The sequence below is a fragment of the Taudactylus pleione genome, unplaced genomic scaffold (assembly GCF_031769625.1).
Source record: "Taudactylus pleione unplaced genomic scaffold, aTauple2 ptg000179l, whole genome shotgun sequence".
Taxonomy (NCBI): Eukaryota; Metazoa; Chordata; class Amphibia; order Anura; family Myobatrachidae; genus Taudactylus; species Taudactylus pleione.
Genome location: NW_028284581.1, coordinates 30,050,156 through 30,073,575, shown reverse-complemented (window position 1 = coordinate 30,073,575; position 23,420 = coordinate 30,050,156). Strand labels below are relative to the sequence as shown.

The 23,420-nt window shown below is 41.3% G+C and overlaps 2 protein-coding genes across 2 annotated transcripts in view; both read left to right on the top strand.

Moving 5' to 3' along the window:
- The window catches only part of DOK6 (docking protein 6), a 355,747-nt gene that overhangs the window by 320,538 nt on the left and 11,789 nt on the right, over positions 1-23,420 (top strand). The window lies entirely within an intron of this gene.
- Positions 5,330-21,746, top strand: LOC148519980 (uncharacterized). The gene is made up of 2 exons (XM_088475822.1): positions 5,330-6,571; positions 21,084-21,746. The coding sequence occupies exons 1-2, from the start codon at positions 5,330-5,332 to the stop codon at positions 21,744-21,746; spliced, it is 1,905 nt and encodes a 634-aa protein (XP_088331948.1).

The following is a 23,420-nucleotide window of genomic DNA, read 5'->3' as shown; positions in this document are numbered from 1 at the left end:
CTACTTACAAGGCAATAGCTTGCATAAATTAGTGTAAGAAGTCTTATTTAGCCTTTCTTCAAACTGCCAATCTCCGCAAACAAACAAAAATATACCTCTGCATGGTGTAGTAAATTAAAATTTAATGCACTCAAAAAACATCTAAAATCCATACAATAAAATAAATAAAGGGATATATTCCAGCGCTCACCTTTTGTTTTTTATGGGTAATAAATAACTAGTAATGAACAATAATGAATAATATATGTCTATTTATTCTAAATCGATCCAAACATAAAAATCTAAATAAAATGCTATAAACAATGCATAACCTAATACCGGTATACTGACAAGACACTACAGACAATCAAACAGTAAACATACAAAATTATAATCCAATTGAGATCTGTTGCGCTGAATAGTGGCTTCAATCGTGTAGACAATTTCACATAGGTGTAATTATTCCAAATGAAATTTGTATTCCAGATAAACTCTGTTCAAGTCAAAAATGTGTAACCGCAAATGATTAATATAAGATAGTCAATATATTGTGCAGTCGTTATAGTGGATCTTAGATCTGATCGAACATCGATATGCACTATATCAGTACTTAATAGGATAGTTTAATCCATGCAGCAGATTTTTAAAGGGTTAATACCCCAAAAAAGCACCTAGGTAAAATAAATGCAGATACTACCTGTAACAAGTGAAACTAACCTGAGATGCTGGTTAAAGAGTAGCGGTTCTCCGTGCTGCACTCTGTTGTCCCTCACAGGATTCAGACAGATGGAGGTGCTTACCTCCCTGCAAGTGCTTGGTACATGGGGGGGACTAGCCTCCTCTCTGTCGCTGGGTGGTTCAACCGGGGTGAGTGCTGAGTGTCTGCTGGCAGACTTTGGGACGCAGTCCTGAGTCGAATTGCCTCTGGCTGGCATCCCTTGATACACTCCATGATCGACGCATTTCGCCTGTACACAGGCTTCGTCAGGATACTGAGTGGATTGATCCTCACCTCTTTTATCCTCATCAGGATGGCTAGTCATAATTGTTGGTGATTGCGGATATCACTTCCACCCTTACAGTTTCCATATCCATGCTGCATGATTTGTCCTTACCACTCAAAAGTGCTGTACATTTCTATTCATAATTTTAATAACAAAAACACATACCAACCTACTATTTAGGTATATGGAATATACATATATAATACTCTTTAAAATTATACTTTATTCAATAGAATTAAAAATATGTAAAATAATTTACATCATTAATAATATTAAAATTAAAAGAGAGGAAGGGAGAAAGAAATAGGGTTGTAATAGGAGTAATCCTTTTGAGTATATACAAATAATTCAATCAATTAGAGATTCCAATCAATAATTTCTACATGATATTGGATCATAGAGGAGTTTCAACATTGTCATTCGAGATCATTTTAAAAAAGGAATAAGATCAAAGTCTATATGTAGGCCTTTAGGTGTTAGAGTGCCTAATTCAAAAATAGATGCAGTAAAGAAGATAGATTGTTAGATCCACTGGGGCAGGGACTAATGTGAATGGCTTAATATTCTCTGTAAAGCACTGGCAAATATGTGTGCACTATATACAGTAAATAACTGCTCATATATAAATAATAACTTTCTGCCATTCAGGGGTGGATTAAGAAAGCTACTCGTAACTGCACCATGTGCAATCTCTGTGTGGGCCCCCTCCTCTCTCCATGGTGCAGTTACGAGTAGACTAAGGGCTGAGAGCTTGGAGAGAGATAAAATTGTGAGAAATATAGCACCAATTGGTTCCTAACTGTCATTTTTCAATAGCAGTTAGGAGCTGATTGGTTGGTGCTTTATCTCTCTCAATTTTAACTCTCTCCAAGTTTTATTAAATCTGCCCCTCAGACTTTCAGGTATATTTACTAAAGTGAGAGTTTTTAGAAGTTGAGATGTTGCCAATAGCAACCAATCAGATTCTACTTAACATTTAACTAGTGCCTTCTAGAAGATGAGAGCTAGAATCTGTTTGGTTGCTATGGGCAACATCTCAACTTCTACAAACTCTCACTTTAGTAAATATACCCCTTTGTGTCAGAGTCTACTGCGCATACACAGGCCTCCAGGTAAATGTCAGCCACACCATTTACCAGTGATTTGCACAGTGCCTAAAACTACAGCGTCAGTTGACACCACTGGCTGGAGGATATATTAGACAGATTGGTCTCTCTATTGCTTGTAAGCCTCCATAGGCTTAACACAGTTTATACCATCTAATGGGACCAACTCTGAAGAGCTTAGCTTTTCGGAGTTTGGTACATAAGTCGTAGTGTCTATTGATAATAATGGGGACTGTAATCTGCAGTGATAATTAGCACTCTGCTGGGGATTTCTGTGAAAATCTCCTGCATTGTGCTATTAGTACATAGCAACAATTCATAAAACTATGTAGAAACAGCAGTTTCTATGTAATTGTATGAAAAAAAGCTTGATAAATAGGCCCCTTAATATTTTGTGCGCGATTCAAAAACTAATTTCAACACATTGTTCCCATCATCCCTTGAAGATTATAAAACTACCATAACTCACTGCAGCAATAGCAATATATTTTTTCACCCCATCTGTACTATTGCAATAAAAGTTGCTCTCATACTTCCCAAAGGAAATTAAGTAAAAACCGAATGTGGTCAAAGTAAAAGTCTTCAAATGCCTCTTTAAACTTTCCGAGATCTATTTCTTATCTTGAGAAGAGTATGTTTGATGTGTAATACTTAAACTTATATAAGAGCAGCAATTGAGATTCGTAAAGAAAAGAAAATAAAGAATAGGCCCTTCGGCAGTACAGCCGTACAAGGTACAGTAATAAAAACACAGAAAGCGATAAAAATAAAAATTTTAAATCATTCCGAAGCAAACACATTAGCCTTAGACAGAAAGGGGGATTTAATATTGTTTTTCAAAGAGTATGATCATTTATAGAATTATTAAACAACCACATGCAATATATTCATGGAATAGAAACTAAAAGCATTAACAACAAAGAATAGTTTTTAAAGTATGATTACACTGTACAACAAATTAATACTTTTAATTTGTTTCCTTTCTAAAAATAGTCATACATTACTAATTTGAGGTCTAGAAAAACTAAAATGATTTCAGAATGTTTTTACTAGCTCTATTTTATGAGCTACGCTACTTGCACTATACTGTATGTACATTAGTAATATAGTCATAGTGAAAAGCTATTTTAAAATAATCTGATATTTTCTTGATAGTAAATAAATAACAGTTGTTTTAATTTAATCAGTCACAAATAAGAACACAAAACGAAACAAACATACAGCATATGAAACATACAGCATACGAAAGTACTATCTAATATAGTGCCTATTCATGGGGGTGCTTTCTCTTTGCTTGTCGCTTGTACCCCTCTTCTGGGGCATCTCTTGTCACTGCCCAACAGTAGTGATTCACCTACCCTGAAATCTTTGGTCCATTGCTGAAATGTCTTGGTGGAATCGCTCACTATGCTTGTCACAGTGCACCACAGTTATCTTGTGTGGGTAATCCCATGAATCGCATATATTTGCATAGGGGAGGGGACAAATAACTGATTCATTTAATTGGGTAATTAGGCCCCGCCCCCTTTGCGTGGAACACAGATTGCTGGTAAGATTCTCTCCATTCTGCCCACTTCACTAGGAATACCCCTACATCGTCATAAATGGGATATATCTCGGAACACAGGCCCTGATTCAGAGCCGTATGCTATGACAGAGCACTCGCTCTGAATCAGGGCTGGGCTATTTTTTTTTTAGAACGGCCTCCTGGCCGCTCGCATAGCTGTGGGTGACCACCCACAGCTATAGCGAGCGGCCGGGAAGATGGTCGCGATGGTCAAGACCATCGTGACCATTGGGCTTGTGATGAGACCCTTGTGGTAGCGTCTCCTTGCCACAAGCCCCAGAGAGATTTCAGCTCTAACAGAGCCGAAATCTCTCCCACTGACATCACTCGTGAAATGGTCAAATGGTGGCATTCACATGGGAATGCCTCTGTTTGGGCAGCCACTCCCCTGGCCCACCCACCAAAGGGGCAAGCTGTCACTCAACATCGACAGCTATGCCCCCTTTGTTGTGAGACCCGGAGCAACGGAGTGCCTGTCGCTATCCGGGTCTTGCGCATGCACACAACGGAACTGGCTCCGTCGTGTGCATGCGCACTGGCCCACCATTGACCCGGTTGCGAGCGCACATCTGAATCAGGCCCTCAGAGTTAATTGAGAGTTTTAAATGTCATATTCATTCTTTGCATGCTGAAATCAATTAGAAGTAACTATTTTCACATCGGAAACATTTTCATTGTTGTGCAGTGTTATCATTTCTCTTTCATCCACAAGGGGACACTGGAGGTGCTTACGCTGGGTATAGAGGCGTGGATAGCTGGAGCCGGCACTTTAAAATTTAGAAGTGTGGAGCTCCTCCCCCTCTATGCCCCACCAGCCCTCAGTTTAGAAATGTGCCTAAGGAGCTGGTCACAACCTGCTGTGCTCCAGCAAGTCAATGATTTTCCTTCTTTTATTTAACTTATTTATTTATTTTTATTTTATTATTTTATAACATCTTTTACATTGTTTTTGAGGTACCCTTAGCCACCTCTCTAAAGGTGGGGTCCGGGTACCTGGCAACCTGTTAACCTCCTGGGTTAATATGGAAGGAGTGTGCAGTGCTTAAACTAAAAACTACTGACGGCTCCTTAACGCCAGCACACACAGCACAGACTGCCTCCAGGAAGAAGCTGTGAGGAGAGTGCTGTTAATACAGAGGAGCCATCCAGAGGGGAGCACAGTGAGTATGATCACATGCACTTTCCCCGACTCCTGCCCCTCTGCCAGCGCTGGTTTCAGAGAGCGCTAGAAGCGCTGCTCAATGATATGCTTTTCCCCTCTCCCCGCTGATGAGCGCAACTAGTGGCTCCTTCTCAGCGGGGCTAGCGCAGGGGGGAGGTGATGACTACAGCATGGTGGCCATTTTACAGTCCCTTGGACTTGAGAAGAAAGGGGGCGGAGCCTAATAGCGCGGGCTCCCTGGTCTAATTAACGCGGCAACGGCTGTTAGAGCAGCTTGGAGCCGCGTTTTAACCTGTTGTTTGCCTGCATCTCTCCACCACAGGTAGTGTGCAGGCACATGCAAAAGGCTGATTCTCCTGTCTACATCCCTGGCAAGAGGCTGTGAGTAACACTGGGGTGTCAGTGCAGGGAATCTTATCTGCGGGAGGGGGTACCTCTTCCTCTGTGTCCCAACCAACCTTCTGTTTTATTTCTGATCACTGCTGTGTGTCTGGGTGACTGTTGTTTATCCATGTCAAACAAAACAAAAGCGGCTCAAAAGATGTTTGTCTGTTCTAAGTGTAACAACAAACTATCTAAGCCGCATGCCACTGGGTCCACGTTATGTGATGCTTGTATAACAATTGATCCACCGATGGCTATTCCTGACTCAGTTGCTCCACCATTGGCCGCTGACATGTTAGGAGTTATGTCAGACTTAACGTTAGAGTTAGCTGAGGCACGCAAGTCTCAACCTCCCTGGGTGGCGGGGCTAACTAAGTCTCTAGACACCTTGGTACAGGTTATGGGCACAGCGACATCTGCACCCTACACTTCCTACCAGAGACCGAAGCATACTCTGACAACTGTTCTCCAGTCAGAGGAGTCGGAGGAAGAATTCCTTACTATGGTGGATACCGAAGAAGGGGAATTGGAGGTTGCGTTACAGGATGACAACCCTCAGGAGTTGGAGTCCACCTCTCCCGGGGTGGAATCTTTAATTTTGGCAGTCAGAAAGACTCTGAATTTACCTGAGGATATAATTCCTCCATCACAGGAGTTTGAATTATTTAACGAACAACCGAAGAGCTCTGCAGTTTTTCCGTTCTCGCAGCAACTTCAGCAAAAGCTCTCGGTAGCTTGGAAACAGCCAGATAAGAGGTTCCAGATTCCGCGCCGGTTTTCATCTAGTTACCCTTTTCCTTCATCCATGATGGAGAAGTGGGAAAACCCTCATCCAGTAGTTGCGTCTGTTTCCCGTCACTCAAAGAAAACAGCACTCCCAGTACCGGGAGCTACAGTACTAAAAGATCCATCGGATCGTAAGTTGGAGACAACGTTAAGATCTATTTATACAGCAGCGGGTGCTCAACTTGTTACCGGTTGGGATAACAAGGCGGTGGTTTCCTGGGCCAATCAATTGATTACAGGATTGGACTCAGGTAATTCCAGAGCAGGGTTACGTCTACTAGCAGACCACATCCGTGAATCTGCAGTTTACATGGGAGATGCTTCAAAGGATATCAGTCAGATTAGTGCTCGCATATCTGCTTCGGCGATTTTGGCCCGCAGAGCCCTCTGGCTACGCGCTTGGCAAGCTGACACAGAATCCAAGCGTGCGGTGGAAAGTCTACCATTCACTGGCGACATGCTGTTCGGGCCAGAATTAGACAAATGGATATCCCAAGCCACAGGGGGTAAATCTTCTTTCCTCCCGTCAGCTGCACCGGCTCCCAGAAGAAATTACACGGGACCTTCGTTTATTTCCTTTCGAGTGACACATAAATTTTGTGGTAGGACCAGAGGTGCGCCCACGCAACCAAGAGGTGGCAGAGGTAGAGGTCGTCCACACACAGTTGCTCGTAGACCAGACCCTAAACCAACTGAGAAACAAGTGGCATGGCGGTCTTCCGTCCCACCTCGGACCATCTGCAGTGGGAGGCCACCTGCAAAGATTTCAACAAGTTTGGAACCAGACTTCCATAGAACCATGGATCCAAAGACTAATTACCCTGGGGTACCGAATAGATTTTGAGACCTCCCCTCCACCTCGCTTCTTCACTACAAGTCTGCCAATACCGGCAGAAAGTGCCAAGGTTCTACAGGAGGCTATCCAGTCTCTAGTAGTATCTTCTGTGATAGTTCCAGTTCCGGAACTTCAACGAGGTATGGGGTTTTACTCAAACCTGTTTGTAGTACCCAAGCCGGATGGCTCGGTCAGGCCCATCTTAAACCTAAAGTCCTTGAACCGGTATCTGAAGATGTATCATTTCAAGATGGAGTCTCTAAAGTCAGTAATAGCGAGCTTGGAACCAGGGGAGTTCCTATTATCCCTGGATATCAAGGACGCATATCTCCATGTTCCCATTTGGGAACCACACCAGGCCTTCCTGTGTTTCGCCATTTTGAAGGATTATTATCAATTTCGGGCATTGCCGTTCGGGTTATCCTCGGCTTCCCGCATCTTCACCAAACTCATGTCAGTCATGATCGCTCTCCTTCGGTCATCAGGAGTGAACATAATACCTTATTTGGACGATCTGTTACTCAAGGCTCCATTGGTGCCTCTTCTATCAGATCATGCCTTACTGACATATCACATTCTAATCCAACATGGTTGGATAATCAACTTCAAGAAGTCGAATCTCAGTCCGTCCCAGAAACTTTTATTTCTGGGCATGATATTGGATACGAAATCTCAGAGGATTTTTCTTCCAACAGACGAGGCCAAAGATATCCGACTGTTAGTTCAGCTGGTCCTCAAAACAAAGACTGTGTCAATGCTTCTTTGTCTGCATCTCTTGGGGAAAATGGTAGCTGCTTTCGAGGCACTACAGTTTGGCCGATTCCACTCCAGGGTGTTTCAGCTGGACCTGTTAGCACAGGGGTGAGGGTCTCATCTGTTCCTACATCGACAGATCCGTCTGAGCCCGGTTACCAGAGTAGCCCTTCTTTGGTGGACACAATCCAGCAATCTGTTAGCGGGAAAACGGTTCGGCATGTGGAACTGGATCATCATAACCACGGATGCCAGCCTTCGAGGATGGGGCGCAGTAGTCCTCGATTATCACTTTCAGGGTCGATGGTCCCCTCTAGAACAGAAGTGGCCCATAAATGTGTTGGAACTCCGGGGGTCATTCAGACCTGCTCGCGAGTGCAGGACGCTCGCAAGCGGGTCAATGTTACCCCAATGCGCATGTGCACGACGGAGGGAGCTCTGTCATGCACATGCGCGAGACCCGGACAGCGACAGCCAAGCTGTCGCTCCGGGTCTCGCACCAAAGGGGACGTGCGGTCGATGGTGACCGACAGCACGCCCCCTTTGGTGGGCGTGCTGGGGGTGTGGCTGCCAGATGGAGGCATTCCCACGGGAAGGCCTACCGTCTGGGTCCGGCCCCACTGACATCACTAGTAATGTCAGTGGGAGTGATTTGGGCTCTGATAGAGCCAAAATCACTCCAGGGCTTGCGGTCACCGAGACCCTACCACAGGGTCTCGTCGCAAGCCCGATGGTCGCGATGGTCTTGACCATCGCGACCATCTTTTTGGCCACTCGCATATGCTGTAGGAGGGCACTGATTCACAGTGAACGCTCTGGTCAGAGCGTCTGGCTCTGAATCAGGCCCCCAGAGTGATTTACAATGCTCTGTTAGAGGCAACAGAGTTGCTAAAGGCTCGTAAGGTAAGAGTTCAGTCCGACAACACGACGGCTGTCGCTTACATCAACCACCAAGGAGGGACTCGGAGTCGCATGGCTATGCAAGAGGTAACTCGGATCCTCCAGTGGGCCGAGAATCAGTCGATAATCCTGTCAGCAGTATTCATTCCGGGTGTGGACAACTGGGAAGCAGATTACCTAAATCGACAAGATGTCCATCCCGGGGAATGGAAGCTTCATCCAGACGTGTTCAACGCGCTGATACGTCGATGGGGATGTCCTCAGGTGGATCTCATGGCATCACGATTGAATCGTCAGCTTCCAGTTTACGTGTCAAGAACTCGAGATCTGCAGGCGGAAGCAGTAGACGCTCTGACAAGTCCGTGGACCTACGACTTCGTTTACCTTTTCCCTCTGATTCCACTTCTTCCTCGTCTTCTAAAAAGAATAAAACAGGAGTCAGCCTCTGTAATTCTCCTGGCCCCGAACTGGCCTCAGAGAAGTTGGTTCTCGGAGCTTTGGTCCCTATTATCAGACAATCCATGGCCCCTTCCTCTGCGCCCGGATCTTCTACAGCAGGGCCCTTTCATACACCCCAACTTAGTGCAGCTACGTTTAACGGGGTGGCTCTTGAAACCGATATCCTAAGATGTAGGGGTATCCCAGACGCGGTTATTCCCACCTTACTACGTGCCAGGAAGCCAGTTTTGGCTGCACATTATCATCGCATCTGGTGCGCTTATATCTCATGCTGTTCCAGTCAGGATCTTCCGTCTAGGACCTTTCGCTTATCCCGGTTTCTGCTTTTCCTTCAGACGGGTCTGGATTCTGGCCTTCATCTGGGAACCTTAAAGGTGCAGGTTTCTGCCCTTTCCATTTTCTTTCAAAGGAAATTGGCCCTAATTCCTGAGGTGCAGATGTTTCTTTGAGGGGCTCTTGTGCATGCAACCTCCTTTTGTACATCCAATTGATCCTAGGGATCTTAATCTAGTTCTTCTGTTCCTTCAGTCAGCCATGTTTGAACCTTTGGAGGAGGTTGATCTTAAGAACCTATCTTGGAAGACGGTCATCCTCCTGGCTCTCGCTGCGGCTCGTAGGGTTTCGGAATTGGGGGCTCTTTCCTATAGACCTCCTTACCTAGTGTTTCATGCAGATAGAGCGGAACTCCGTAAGGACTGCTTCCCTCCGTAAGTCTGAGTCGCTTTTTGTCCTGTATGATGCGGTTCGGAGGGGTTGGCCAGCGTCTAAGCAGACTTTAGCATGTTGGATCTGGCTGACTATTCATCAAGCTTATGTTAGTGCTAACAGTCGGCCTCCTTCGTCAATTTCGGCTCATTCCACACGTTCTGTGGGTGCGTCATGGGCGGCCGGTAGAGGAGCATCTACGTCACAATTGTGCCAGGCGGCTACTTGGTCTTCAGTTCACACGTTTCTCAAGTTTTACAAATTTGATACGTTTGCCTCTTCGGCGTCCCGTTTTGGCCGCCTTGTTCTACATGTGCCACAGAGCACTCCCACCCGTAGGGATAACTTTGGGACATCCCCAGCATAAGCACTTCCAGTGTCCCCTAGTGGATGAAAGAGAAAATGGGATTTTGGTACCTACCGGTAAATCTTTTTCTCTGATTCCACAGGGGACACTGGACGCCCACCTCTGCACTCTATGCCTGCCTGTTCGGTTTTGTTCTGTATGTTGTATCCCATTTTCCATTCTGTGGTTGTCCAGTATTTAGTGATCTATTGCTAGGGTGGTATAAAATTAAACTGCATATTACAGTGACAGTTGAATATTATTTATTTTATGTGCTACTACAATCCATTTGATAAATAGAACTAGTGCATTCACAATTTCACCACTAGGGGCAATGCTTAATTTTAGGCTATATTGAAGATCTGTTAAATGGCAATTTTCCGTTTATTTTATTTATTTATTTTAAATTGATCAAAATTGTAAAAAAATACTCAAAAATGGGTATTCTTGGTCTGAAATATGTTTTTTATAAAGTAGTAACTTTTAGCAATTTCCTTTGATTTAAAACGTGATTTCACCATCGATACTCCAAAATCATTGGAGACTAGGGTGTATGGGGACACATCTGTACTGTAGTTAGGATAGAAGGAAAACAGTTTTCTTTTGTATATATTGTAGTCTCAGAGTTGAGTGAATAAATATTTATTAAATATAACAAAAGATACACAATATGACACATATGTTAAAACTTGCATATGATATAATACTTTGCTTATATGCTATGAAGGGCAATGTTACTATTAAAGTCCAAATAACTGGCATATACACTGATAAAATATCTTTGTATTAATCATTATAAAACCCTTGTTTAACAAGTAACTTTAGTCAATGTATAATAATTAGGGATCTTAACCAGAGCAAGAATCTATGTGTAGCAAATTTAAAGGTCGTTAGGACTTATCCTGGCCATGCACCTGCATGATTTCGGGCCGATTGCCTGATTTTCGATGAGTCATAAGATGGATCTTGTGAAAATCGTGTATTATTTTAGTAAGATAAGATCCGATGTGCGTTCCTGAAGCTCCTATAATCGGATCTTATGATCAGATGTGCAGCCCATATGTTCCATCGTATCGTGTGCAGATCGTGCCATTTATGTTGTTCATGCAATCCATCGTGCAGCAATTCAAGTAATTTCAATGACTGTTTCCCTTACGAGCCTGTGAGACACAGGATCGATCTTACGACAGATCCTGTGCTAAGAAAAACAACAAACATGCTGCTGGGACTGCCAGGGAATCGAAGGGAAATCGTATGATGAATCAGATCTTATGCTGGACGTGTAGATGTATGGCCTGCATTAGATTGTATCTTGAATAAGTGCCAAAGACTGTAATCTACCAATCCTCACTTTTGATTCCAATACAAAATATGCTTCAGAGTGGTTTGTATGTGCAGCAATCTTTAGGAATATTTGGGATACAGAGTGAGTCTCCCAAAGATTGTAAGGTCCCTCCAAAGAGTAGAGTATGTGCTGATGTTTAAAGTTCACCGATCATCTCAATATGTAGGTTTGTAAATTAAATGTCTGATATACCAATCTAAAGAATAATAGCTTTCTTATTCCTAAAGTATTTCAGCGTTCATGGACTCCTTTTTCAAATTGCAAAAGGCGCCCGTGTGTGCTGAAACATGTAAAGAATAAGAACGCTATCATACTTTGGATTGCTATTTTAAAAGGCACCAGTGAGTACTGAAACGCATGAGTGATAAGAAGGCTATTATTGTTTGGATTGCTATACCAGACATTCAATTTACCAACCTATTGTGGTGAGAAGGGTTGTCTCTCACCTGAATTGCCCATATTCTGATGGGAACAGCTCCCTGCAAGGGAGGCTGGAGTGAAGCCTGTGCGTTCTGCATTAGCATTGGAGGTGTGGAATTCCAGGTTTTCTGGGCTGCTCAACTCAAAGTGGAGATATGGAACACCTTGTTTTTCAGGTTGCCCAGAGCCAGCAGGAAGTTAGCAGCACAGAAAGGGTTTAAAACTCTCTCACACCTGTTGCTCCTTTCCCTGATGTTGACTAGAGGCCAGGTAGTAGCTGTAGTGTTGTAGTGCCAGGTTCCAAGGGCTATGCTGGGAGAGCATGGACAATTGCTAACTGTTAAGCACAAGGAGTGCTGGGACATTTACTTTTATGTTTGTTTGCTTATTTCCTGTTATGTGCCTGTGTGTGTCCAGGCCTATGCTCACATATGCTAAGGTGCAGTGTTTCCTGCCATTAAAAGCCACTGCTTTACCAAGTACCTGCCTGTCTCGAGTCCTCATTTCTATACCCCGTGTTACACTATATATTGAGAATTTATTAAAAAATATATTTACTTATTTGTTTTGCACATAAGAGATATTATTTGTTCTCTTTTAGCCAGTAGCTATAATATACTCAATTATAGCTCTCATATTAAAAGAAAACTTCCACCAAAGCACTTAGGGGTCTATTTACTAAGCAGTGTTAGGAGACAGAGTGAAAAGTGATAAGAAAGTGATATGGTGCCAGCCAATCAGCTCCCAACTGTCATTTTTCAAACACAGCCTGTGAGATGACAGTTGGGAGCTGATTGGCTGGCACCTTATCACTTTCTTATCACTTTTCACTTTGTCTCCCAACACTGCTTAGTAAATAGACCCCTTAATGTTTCTCTATCACTTCACAGTGAATTGCCTGAAATTGATTGAGTTGTCAGGTGTTTTCCTAATCCTATTTTTTTCCCCACATCAATAGATATCCTAGAATCTTTAATTTAAAACATCATTTATGCAGCTTTTGATAATGTTTGGGGAGATTTTGGAAACTGTTGATTTATAGATAAATTTTCCTTTGATAACTATGGTCAACACTCATTTTATTGCCAGTCATATTAGAGTGATTTTGGGGTAACTTTGTGGTGCTGATTCCGAATATGGCTGCAAGATTGGCTCTGATTTTTGAGATACATGGATGAGAAACAAGAAAAACACAATAGTTAACTGTCAGTTGACTGCTGGTTGGGTGGTCAATCACTTATATATGGAGGGGGGATATTCTAGGATGATCACAGAAGGAACACCAAAAATATTCATGTATCTCACCTTCTAGAATGTTCTGATAGATTCCCATATGCACACGTTATGACTAAGGGGTCTATTTATCAAGCAGTTAAAAGTGTGGAGTATTGGACCAGTGGAGAAGTTGCCCATAGCAACCAATGAGCTCCTACCTATTATATTATAGACTGTACTTGATAAATGCTACTTCAAAGCTGATTGGTTGCTATGGGCAACTTCTCCACTGGTCCACTTCTCCACACTTTTCACTGTATTGATAAATAGACCTCTATGTTCTCTATTAATTGAGGGAATACATTATCTCAAGAACTAGGGGTATATTTTAGTAAGATACATGTTTTTAGAAGTGGCGTTGTTGCTCATAGCAACCAATAAGATTCTACTTATCATTTACATAGCACTTTCTTAAAGATAATAGCTAGAATCTGATTGGTTACTATGGGTGGGCAATAACTTCACTTCTAAAAACCTGCACTTTAGTAAATATACCTCTTAGAGTCAATTAAAAAAAAACTACTGTCATTCAACTCAGCGACCCCTAACTTTGTTCAAATGTCATTGTAAATTTTTTTTTTTTTGGCTGTGTATCTCCGTTTAGAAAGTACTTAACAAAACTGCAGTCTTTAAAAAAAATTCTGAAAATCAACCTCTTCCATAACGAAATTACTTAAAATTAATGTTTTTACTCTTCAAATCATGTACAAAGTGAATGCAAGAGATAAATAGGTAAAAATAGTGGTTGCTCAGATCAACTTAACAATCTTTCACAGGTGCTTGTAATGGTAAGGGTTTACTCAAGACTAGAAAAAATGTTCCCCCCAGCACACTGCAAAAGTCCAGAAATAAGATTTGAATACTACATGATAATAGAAATTCAGAGATCTTTGTTGCATAGTTTTGAGAAGATATGTTTAAGCACCAGGCCGCAGTTAAGTGTCTCTGTACCGGTGGTCTCTAATACTACATGATAATAGCAGCCACTTTGGGTCATATAATTGCATACTGTTATGCAACATGATAATAGTGCATACATTAATATATCTAAGTTGAGTGCTATTATCATTTATTGTTAGGGACACCAGTGCAGAGACCTGCTTTCCCTCACTGGAAATGCTGTCCTCCCTGGCAGCTTCTTTATGTCACTGTCTGGCTACAGATACTAGAGATGAACAGTTTGTATTCTTTGGAATCTGAACCAAACATTGGGATTCCAAGTCAATCCAAGCGGCGGCTCAGGTCTTCCCACCTGACTCGGATTCCACTTCAAAGCAAAACATCATTCTCTAGAATTCTCTAAGGCACTGTGGACAGGGCTCTGTATCATTTCTTTATAAAGAACACTGTTGTATACTGTGCTTTTCTCTGCTGCATAGGCTGTGCTGTGTCCTGACTCATAAGTGGCTGTACTTCTTAGTTAATGTGTATTGGGGGGGGAGTGCATGCTTTTGTATTCTGTGCTGTACTCTGCTGTATAGGCTATGACAAGTCAAGTGGCTGTGCTACTTAGTCAATGTGTATAGGGAGTGCATGCTGCTGTATGCTGTGCTGTACTCTGCTGTATAGGCTGTGTCCAGACTCACAATTCAAGTCACAAGTGGCTGTTCTGCTTAGTCAATGTGTATAAGGGGTGCACATTGTTGTATGCTGTGCTGTACTTTGCTGTATTGGTAGTGCGGTGTCCATCAGTAAGACATTCACATACATATATAAGCCCTGTGACTCCACTCCATGTTTGAATAGACCTGCGCTGGCAACATAAAAAAAAATCAAAAAATGTACATAAATAATTGTTTTGTTTGTACTGTTTGGTGTGCTTTGTTCACATGCATATATATAAGCCCTGTGACTCCAGTCCATGCAGGAAAAGAGCTGTGACATCAAAAAATTTATTAAATAATTGTATTGTTTGTACATTTTGGTGCGCTTTGTTCATGTGCATATATACTGTTTAAGCCTTTTGGCTCCAGTCCACGCAAGAATAGAGCTGTGGCATAAAAAAATAAATTGTATTGTTTGTACTGTTTGGTCTGCTTTGTTCACATGCATATATAAGCCATGCAGCGACCTGTGAATTTAAAAATGGATAACATTCTGTTTAGAGAAGAGGAACCAAATGCTGTCACTGCAGCTGCTGCCACCAGTAATGTTGATGACGCTAGTCCTTCAACGTCATCTACTAAAACCAATGGTCAAAGGCATAGAGGGTCTAAGTCAGGGCATCTCAAATAAAAAAACAATATACAGTGCTAAAGAAAAAAACACATCTAATAAAGGGAAAGTGTGGTACAGAAAAACATAAAATTGCCAACATGCCATCGACCACATGCAGTGGCAAGGAATGAGGCCTTGGCCTTTATTTATGAGTGGTGGTTCTGCAAGTGTCAGTGAGGCATCTTCCTCTGCCTCTCATGATGATGCAAGACCTTATCATTCAGAGTGTAGAAAAAAATAAAAAACACAAAGGCAGTAAAAAAAAACTGTACATTCAGAAACAGAAATGTCACAAATTCCTGAGGAGAGTCTAAGTGTGTCCACAAGTGCGATGTGTATGCCTTATCTTTCTGATACTGTTGTACTCGCAGAGAAGCCACCGTACACCATTTCTGCTTGGCTGCAAATGTGGGGATGCGCAGCAGAAATATAGCTGACGACAGAAATTCAGGATGCCATTGAGTTAGTACAAGAGGATGAGCAGGATATTTGTGTGGCTGATGCTGGCACTAATGAGGCTATTGAGGATGAGGATGTTGTTTGTGTAAGTCAGGCACCAGTGGAAACAGCTCTTGGCCATGATAATAGGAAGACCATTGTCATGCCTGTGCATAGGACCAACTTCTTGAGGTAATAGTTTAAAAACTGTAGCTTTCTCAATTACCTGAATCCCAAAAGGTCCTACCCTGGAACAATAAATACCTAATAAAACAAACCCCAAGTCTAAATTCGCCCCCTACCCTGAGTTATGCCTTCCCAAATATCTCCCATACAGAGAAGTGGTCCTAACTAAGAGTGTCAGAAAAAACTGACAGTTGGAACTTTAGATTACTCCCCGAAAAAAATTGGCATTGAATTTCTGCCACTCAAACTTCAAAAAGCAATGAAATTATGATCATTAAGGCTGACCCCTTAATGGACGTGTTCCTTGCATAACACAGATATGGTATGCCATGACACCATGTGGTTAACTGCAGATTCAGCACACTCACAGAGTGAGATTGCTGTCACTCACAAAATGGTGGAGCTGCTAATTCATAGAATTGTGTGCTCATTGGAATACACATACAGTATGCAGTCTATGCAACCAAGGTCTGAGCAGAACATAGAGCTGCACCAATGGTATAAGAGTATGGTGGATGGGGGAGAAGACAGCAGTGTGGATGGGACAGACAGAAAGGCATGGAGAGGGAAAGATTAAGCAGTACAGATGGGGTGAGCCAAAGTGATGCAGAAGGGTGGAAAACAGTGGTGCACATGGGGGGGTGACAGAGTGGCATGGTTTGGGGGAACAGAGTGACATGAATGGGGGTACAGAGTGGCATGGATGTGGGAAGACAGACCAGCGCAGATGGGTAAAGACAGATTGGTGTGGATGAGGAATACAGACTAGCACAATGGGAGAACACACAACAGTAGGGATTGGGGAAGACAGATTAGTGTGGACGGGTGGGAAGACAGAGTGGTGTGGGTGGGAAAGGAAAGAGAGTGGCACAGTTGGGGGAACATGCAGATAAAGAAAGAGTGGCAGAGATGACTGGAAGACAGAGTGACGTGGCTGGGGGCAAGGCAGTGGTGCAGATGTAAGGAAACACAGTGGCATGAATGCAGGAAGACAGGGCGGTGCACATGGGGAAAGACATATTGGTGTGGATCAGGGCATGCAGACTAGCACAGTTGGGAGAACACACAGCTGTAGGGATTGGGGAACTTATAGCAGCATGGAGGTGAAGATAGTGTACATGCATAGACAGGGTATGACAGTTTTAGCAATTAGGGAGCTGAATGTGTATAATGAATTAGATGGATGTATTTAGTGAGAAGGATATTGGAACCCAGTGGGATTATTGTGGTGACTGAATGGGAAGATTGTGGGCACTGAATGAGATGTGTGTGCCACATAACTGCTCAGACCTCAGTTGCATAGACTGCATGTGTGTATTCCAATGAGAACACAATTTTGTGAATTAGCAGCTCCACCATTTTGTGAGTGAAACCGTAAGGTTTTTTGTCTATGGAATTTATTTATATATTTATTATCAGTTTCTTAAATAGCACACTTTACAAATTGAAACAACAAATAGAATAACACTGGGTAGTAAAAGACAAACATGAAGGTAAGTAGGCCCTGCTCACAAGCTTACAATCTATAGGGATATAGGTGTGCATACACAAGGATAGGTGCTACATATTGCAAATTGGTCCTGTCAGATTGCAGATGTTATTGGTAAGCTGTAAGATCATGATCCAGTTACACAGGAAAGTTGGCCTAGGGTTAGGAGGATGTGAAATTGAAGAAAGAGAAAATATGTGATGATATGTGTATACTGTAAGAAGGAAGTTAGATAGGGAAGCTATGAAGGTTATGTTGGTGGTTTGGGAATCTTGTCTGAAGAGGTTAGTTTTCAGGGAACGATTGAATGTTTGGAGACTAGAGGAAAGTCTTATTGTGCATAGGAGGGCATTAAAACCAAAACCAGCAAAAATGGACTGGCGCACATCAATAACAGATACACTGTACCAGCAGACTCCTGCACATACTCAGCTCCACAGAAGTGTGGCTCCATCGGCGTCCCAGCACTATCTCAAGGCTCTAAATCCTGGTGCAGATGCTGTGCCTCCTCATTGACAGGAATAAACACAGCTCTCTCTGTGTCTCATCTGACCCCTCTTAATCTTGCAGGGCAAATCAATCAATCAAATTTTTTGTCACTTCCACATTACAAAAATGTATCAGAAAAAAATACAATATTAATACTCACAGCTTAATAAAATAATATAAAATATATAGAGTTAAGAATTTAAACTAACAATCGCAGTTGGGAAGAAGCAATTCCGCAACCTGCTAGTTCGGCACCCAATACACCTAAAATCATACCAAGCTATATCACTTTGCCCCTCTTTCTCTGACTGAGCAAATTACACCAAGCTGTATTGCTCCACCCCTCTTTCTCTGACTGAGCAAATCACAACAAGCTGTAGCACTCCACCCCTCTTTATCTGACTGAGCAAATCACAACAAGCTGTATCACTCCGCCCCTCTTTTTCTGACTGAGCAAATCACACTAAGCTGTATTACTCCGCCCCTCTTCTCTGACTGAGCAAATCACACCAAGCTGTATTACTCCTCCCCTCTTTCTCTGCAAATCCCAGGAGTCATCCCATATAGTTTCACAATATATTTCCCATAGCTGTTATAGAGAGGCATGTGCCCCTTCTGAGCTCTAGTTCTCTCCTTATGCTGGCTCTGCTAAGTGATGCTTAATTTGATACTTAATCACAGTTGTCTCAAAACATCTCCTGGCGGGTGCAACATTTTCATATTTTCACATCGCAGCAGCGTGCACAGCTATAGCAGCTGCTGTATTACTGTGCACTCTGAATCAGGCCCTTCATTTTTAAAAAAATATTTAGTAAGTTAGTTCTATTTTCTGCAAACTTTCAATATAACTATTAATTTTGTCTGAAAAAATATTCTCAAAAAGCATCACATAACTTACAACTGGATTTATTATGGTGCCTTTAAGAAAATATTGCTGCATATTTCTATAATTGAGTATCTACTGTAACAGCCATCCACTTCTGCAGTCACAAAGTTTTTCATCCCACCTGACACCAATAATTCCCAGGAGGAATCTCGTGCTGCTGGACTGGAATCATGAGCTCTGTGATGTAGCAATGCAACCTCTGCATAGTGACCCACAGGCTCCATTACTGCAGCCTCTTCATTATCACTACCTCTATGCAGCCTTTGTCAAGGAATGGCCTAAATACCTGCCACTATTAAAGACTATTCAACACCTGAGGCTTGTTACCACAGGTTCAGACTTATTTAAACAGCTTCATGTGTGTAATGCATTAACAGTTTATTAAGCTCGTCTCTGTGAGCCAGCTGTCTGTATACTGTATCTATCTGGCTGCATTCATGTGTTTGTCATCAGACTTCCAGACAACTACCTCTTTGGCTCTTGACTTTTGACTCTCGTATGACTACCTCTCTGTCTCATTAATTTTATTGCTCTCTTCTTGCCATTACTTGAGTCACCAGACTCACCATGTGCCACACAAAGAGCATAATTCATAATACATAATTACCAGATTTGTGGCTTAATTTGCATAGGTAAGGCCAAAAGACAGTGAAAGATTCAAATCCAAGTAAGTAATATTAAAAATTGAGTCTTGTCCAAAAGTCTTCCTAGACATTTTGCCAATGTACATGGTAATCATTTTAAAACAATCCAATCCAGATATAGTACAAATACAAGGTGGGCACAGAAGTGGAAATCAGGATTTGTTACTGTCAAAGAGAGAATCTTATTGGATGTATTCATTAATTTATGTAGCCCCATGGCCTGGATGAGGGAATCAATATTGTTTCTTTTCAAGATTTTCATTGATCTCAATGTGGTTTTTATACCACTCTACTGTATTTTTCTAAATTATAACTTCTATTAATAGATATTATTACAAATGATAACATTTTGAGTGTTCTTTAGAATATTTTACTCCAGAAATTGTTACTTGCATATTTTTACAAACCACTTTAAGAAAGTTTTTTTGACAGATTTAGTCCTTTAAAAGATTTGTTTTATAATATATACTATTCTTGATATAAAGGTTTTTATCAATACTTTTAAATCCATTAGCATAGTTACATATAAAGCAATGCCTTCTCTACTTTTAATTTATTGATTTGATCACATCTCTGTAATGATATGTCATACCCATTGTAAACAAATTGCCCTAATCACTTTCACTACAATATCTTTCATTACATTGTTTTATTTTTAGACATTATTCTCTCACCCACAAGTTGCATTTTGCTGTATATTCACTCATCATATTTACTTGATTTTTCATTTTTTATCTTACTTTTTATTTGTAATACCAATGTGATTAAGGTGGCAGACAAACCTATTACTTTGTTGTTATTGTAAGCATGTTTTACTCTATTGTAATAAAAATATATTTATATACAACATTAGGACTGCCTTCTTTGGCCTGTTTCTTTGTGATTTCCTTCTATACAGTACTAGTCCATCCCAAGGAGTAATCCACTTTAGAAGTACAGTTTGGCTTATTTTATTACTATTCAGAAAATACTGTTTTAATTATGCAATTTTATTAAACCATTCATAAACCCAGTGTACTGTATTTATAATGTGACAATATGAGCATTCTCTTTCTTTGTAACCTGGATTTACAGAGTGTCATTCAGATGACTGTGGGTTTCAACACAGAGAACCTACTGTAAAACTCATTATTTACTTTATTCATTAAACAGTTTCAGAGTTAGTGTCAGTTTAAGGTTTGACTGACCTATCATCCCTTAGTACAAGTAACAAATGTTGGATTTTTCCAATTAAACTGGCATCCGACAAACTTTGTGAAGCTGTACTTTTTGTCTGCACTTTCTGTTTCATTTTCATCCAGTACTGTCCTCTTATATTATTAAGAAATGCTGGTCTTTGCTCATCCTATATATTTTAGTAAATTGCCATCTATTTATTTGAGGTCACTCTTTCAGTCTGTTTCACTTGTGTTCAGTGCTATCTTCTTGTATTAAGAAATGCTGTATTTTTCTCATCTTTAGCTTTTATTAAACTGCCATTCTACTGGCACCGCTCTGCCACTCTGTTCCATTAATTTCTATCAAATGCTATCTTGTTTTACTAGTAGAAAATGTATTCTTCATTAAATTCAATCCTACTTAGGGCTGATCTATTACTATTTTTCATTTGTGTCAAATGTAATCTTATACTAGTAGGAAATAGATATTCTATTAAAGTGTCATCTGACTTTATCTGGGGCAACCTGATACACTGACCACCACTGATAAGCAACCTGATACACTGACCACCACTGATAAGCAACCTGATACACTGACCACAACTGATAAGCAACCTGATACACTGACCACCACTGATAAGCAACCTGATACACTGACCACAACTGATAAGCAACCTGATACACTGACCACCACTGATAAGCAACCTGATACACTGACCACCACTGATAAGCAACCTGATACACTGACCACAACTGATAAGCAACCTGATACACTGACCACCACTGATAAGCAACCTGATACACTGACCACCGCTGATAAGCAACCTGATACACTGACCACCGCTGATAAGCAACCTGATACACTGACCACCACTGATAAGCAACCTGATATACTGACCACCACTGATAAGCAACCTGATACACTGACGATTGCTGATAAGCAACCTGATACACTGACCACCACTGATAAGCAACCTGATACACTGACCACCACTGATAAGCAACCTGATACACTGACCATTGCTGATAAGCAACCTGATACACTGACCACCACTGATAAGCAACCTGATACACTGACCACCACTGATAAGCAACCTGATACACTGACCACCACTGATAAGCAACCAGATACACTTCGGGGGCACATTGGGTGGCCTTCTAACCTTCAAAAAGGCTGCACATTAACTCTTAATCTAACTAGTAACTTGAATTAATATATTTTATTCAATGAAAGAGATACCCATCTGTAATAACATACTGTATCAGCATTCATTTTAAACAATCCATTCAAGCTATAACAAACACATTTGAGAAGAAAGAAGAATCGACCTGAAGGCATGCAGCCCTAGGATCACCTGGGATCAACTATTGTATAATGATACTCAGTGGCGGCTCCAGGGGTGGGGCTGCAGCGCAGTCCAAAGTTCAAATAGGGGAGCCACTTCAACTGTCAGTGAGTCCCGGCCATCTATGTTTGGCAGCATTTGAAATGGCAATTGGTGTGGTTCTCCTATTTGAATTTTGGATTGAGCTGTAGCCCCACCTTTGGAGCCGCCACTGATGATACTACTTTATAAAGATACACTAACTAATTTAGAACATAAAATGCCTTAAAATTACATACTTTAAGTTTTTTTTCTTCCAGTTTACATGTTTGGGTGAAAACAAGATCAAGTCACCAGAATGGTTTTGCTACCAAGACATAAACCAACACAATGCCTTTAGTAACATCAAACATTGGATGATTTGCTGACCACTACTGTATGTCTAATTCTCCATTTGCCTGCCCCTTCATGTCTCACCTCTTATCTGCAATATTGTTACACATTAAAAGATAGTTATAGTATTATACACCAGTGTTTTCCAACTCCAGTCTTCAGAGATCTCTAATAGTGCATGTTTTCCAGATCCCCTGGTTGGTGCACAGGTTCATTCGTTATTGGCAGACACATTTTAAAAGATCCACAGGTAGCGCTAATTATTTAATTTACTAGTTAACAGCCAGTCAAAATGACGGGTCACTACTGCGCCCTCAAAAAGTCCAGTTTGAGTGCTCAAACGGGTCACTTTTTGGTAATTTCTGCTCGCCAGATCAGGGGGCTGCAAGTATAAATGTCAGTGCCGACGGCTGTGCACGTCCGAATGGAGCAACAATTGAATTGCTCCTTCAGACACCATCTAGTGGCTGCCAGCATGCAACACACCTGAATTCTCCCCATAGAGGTGAGGAGCAGCAATATATATATATATGGATATATAGATGACACTGAGGAGATCTGTAAAGGTGTATACACACGGTACGATCTGTACCACCAACGACTTGAAAGATATCTTTCAAAGATATTGTTCATAGATATCGTTCAAAGATCGTTAAAAGATCGTTCAAAGATCTTTCAAAGTTATATTTCAGTGAGTCATCCTGCCACATCTCTGAACAGGGAAAATTGACGATATCATCCAAGTCGGCCTGCATGCATGGACGATGAAATATATCTATATCGTCCATGCGGGAACGCGCATCATTGGTCGTTGGTTGATCGTTCACTGCCTAAAAATGAACTAAATGAACGATATATCGTTCAATGATATCGTTATCGTTCATATCAACACTGCTATACACTGCATTGCATCTTTGTTTTCTACACCAAAATGCCAAAAAGTGCAAGTTGTAAAAAAAAACTATCTATTGCTATCACACAAATGCCCACGTTTTGATAAAATATGATAATGGGTGATTTTTTGCTTATCTATAGAAAACATCAATATTTACCTTTCAAGGAAGAGAATATATTTTTGTCTGTTTTACTTTATTTAAAAAAAAATATTCAATGCAGAGACAGTAGGCAAAAATGTTGATCCCTTATTCACTTGTTCGTATTTTTTATATT

What these genes read in the sequence shown, in the direction of transcription:
- LOC148519980 (XM_088475822.1), top strand. Translation starts at nt 5,330, where the DNA reads ATGTCAAACAAAACAAAAGCGGCTCAAAAGATGTTTGTCTGTTCTAAG. An exon ending in CTTCGTTTATTTCCTTTCGA is followed by an intron (nt 6,572 to 21,083) that starts GTGACACATAAA and finishes ACCACTGATAAG; the next exon opens with CAACCTGATACACTGACCAC.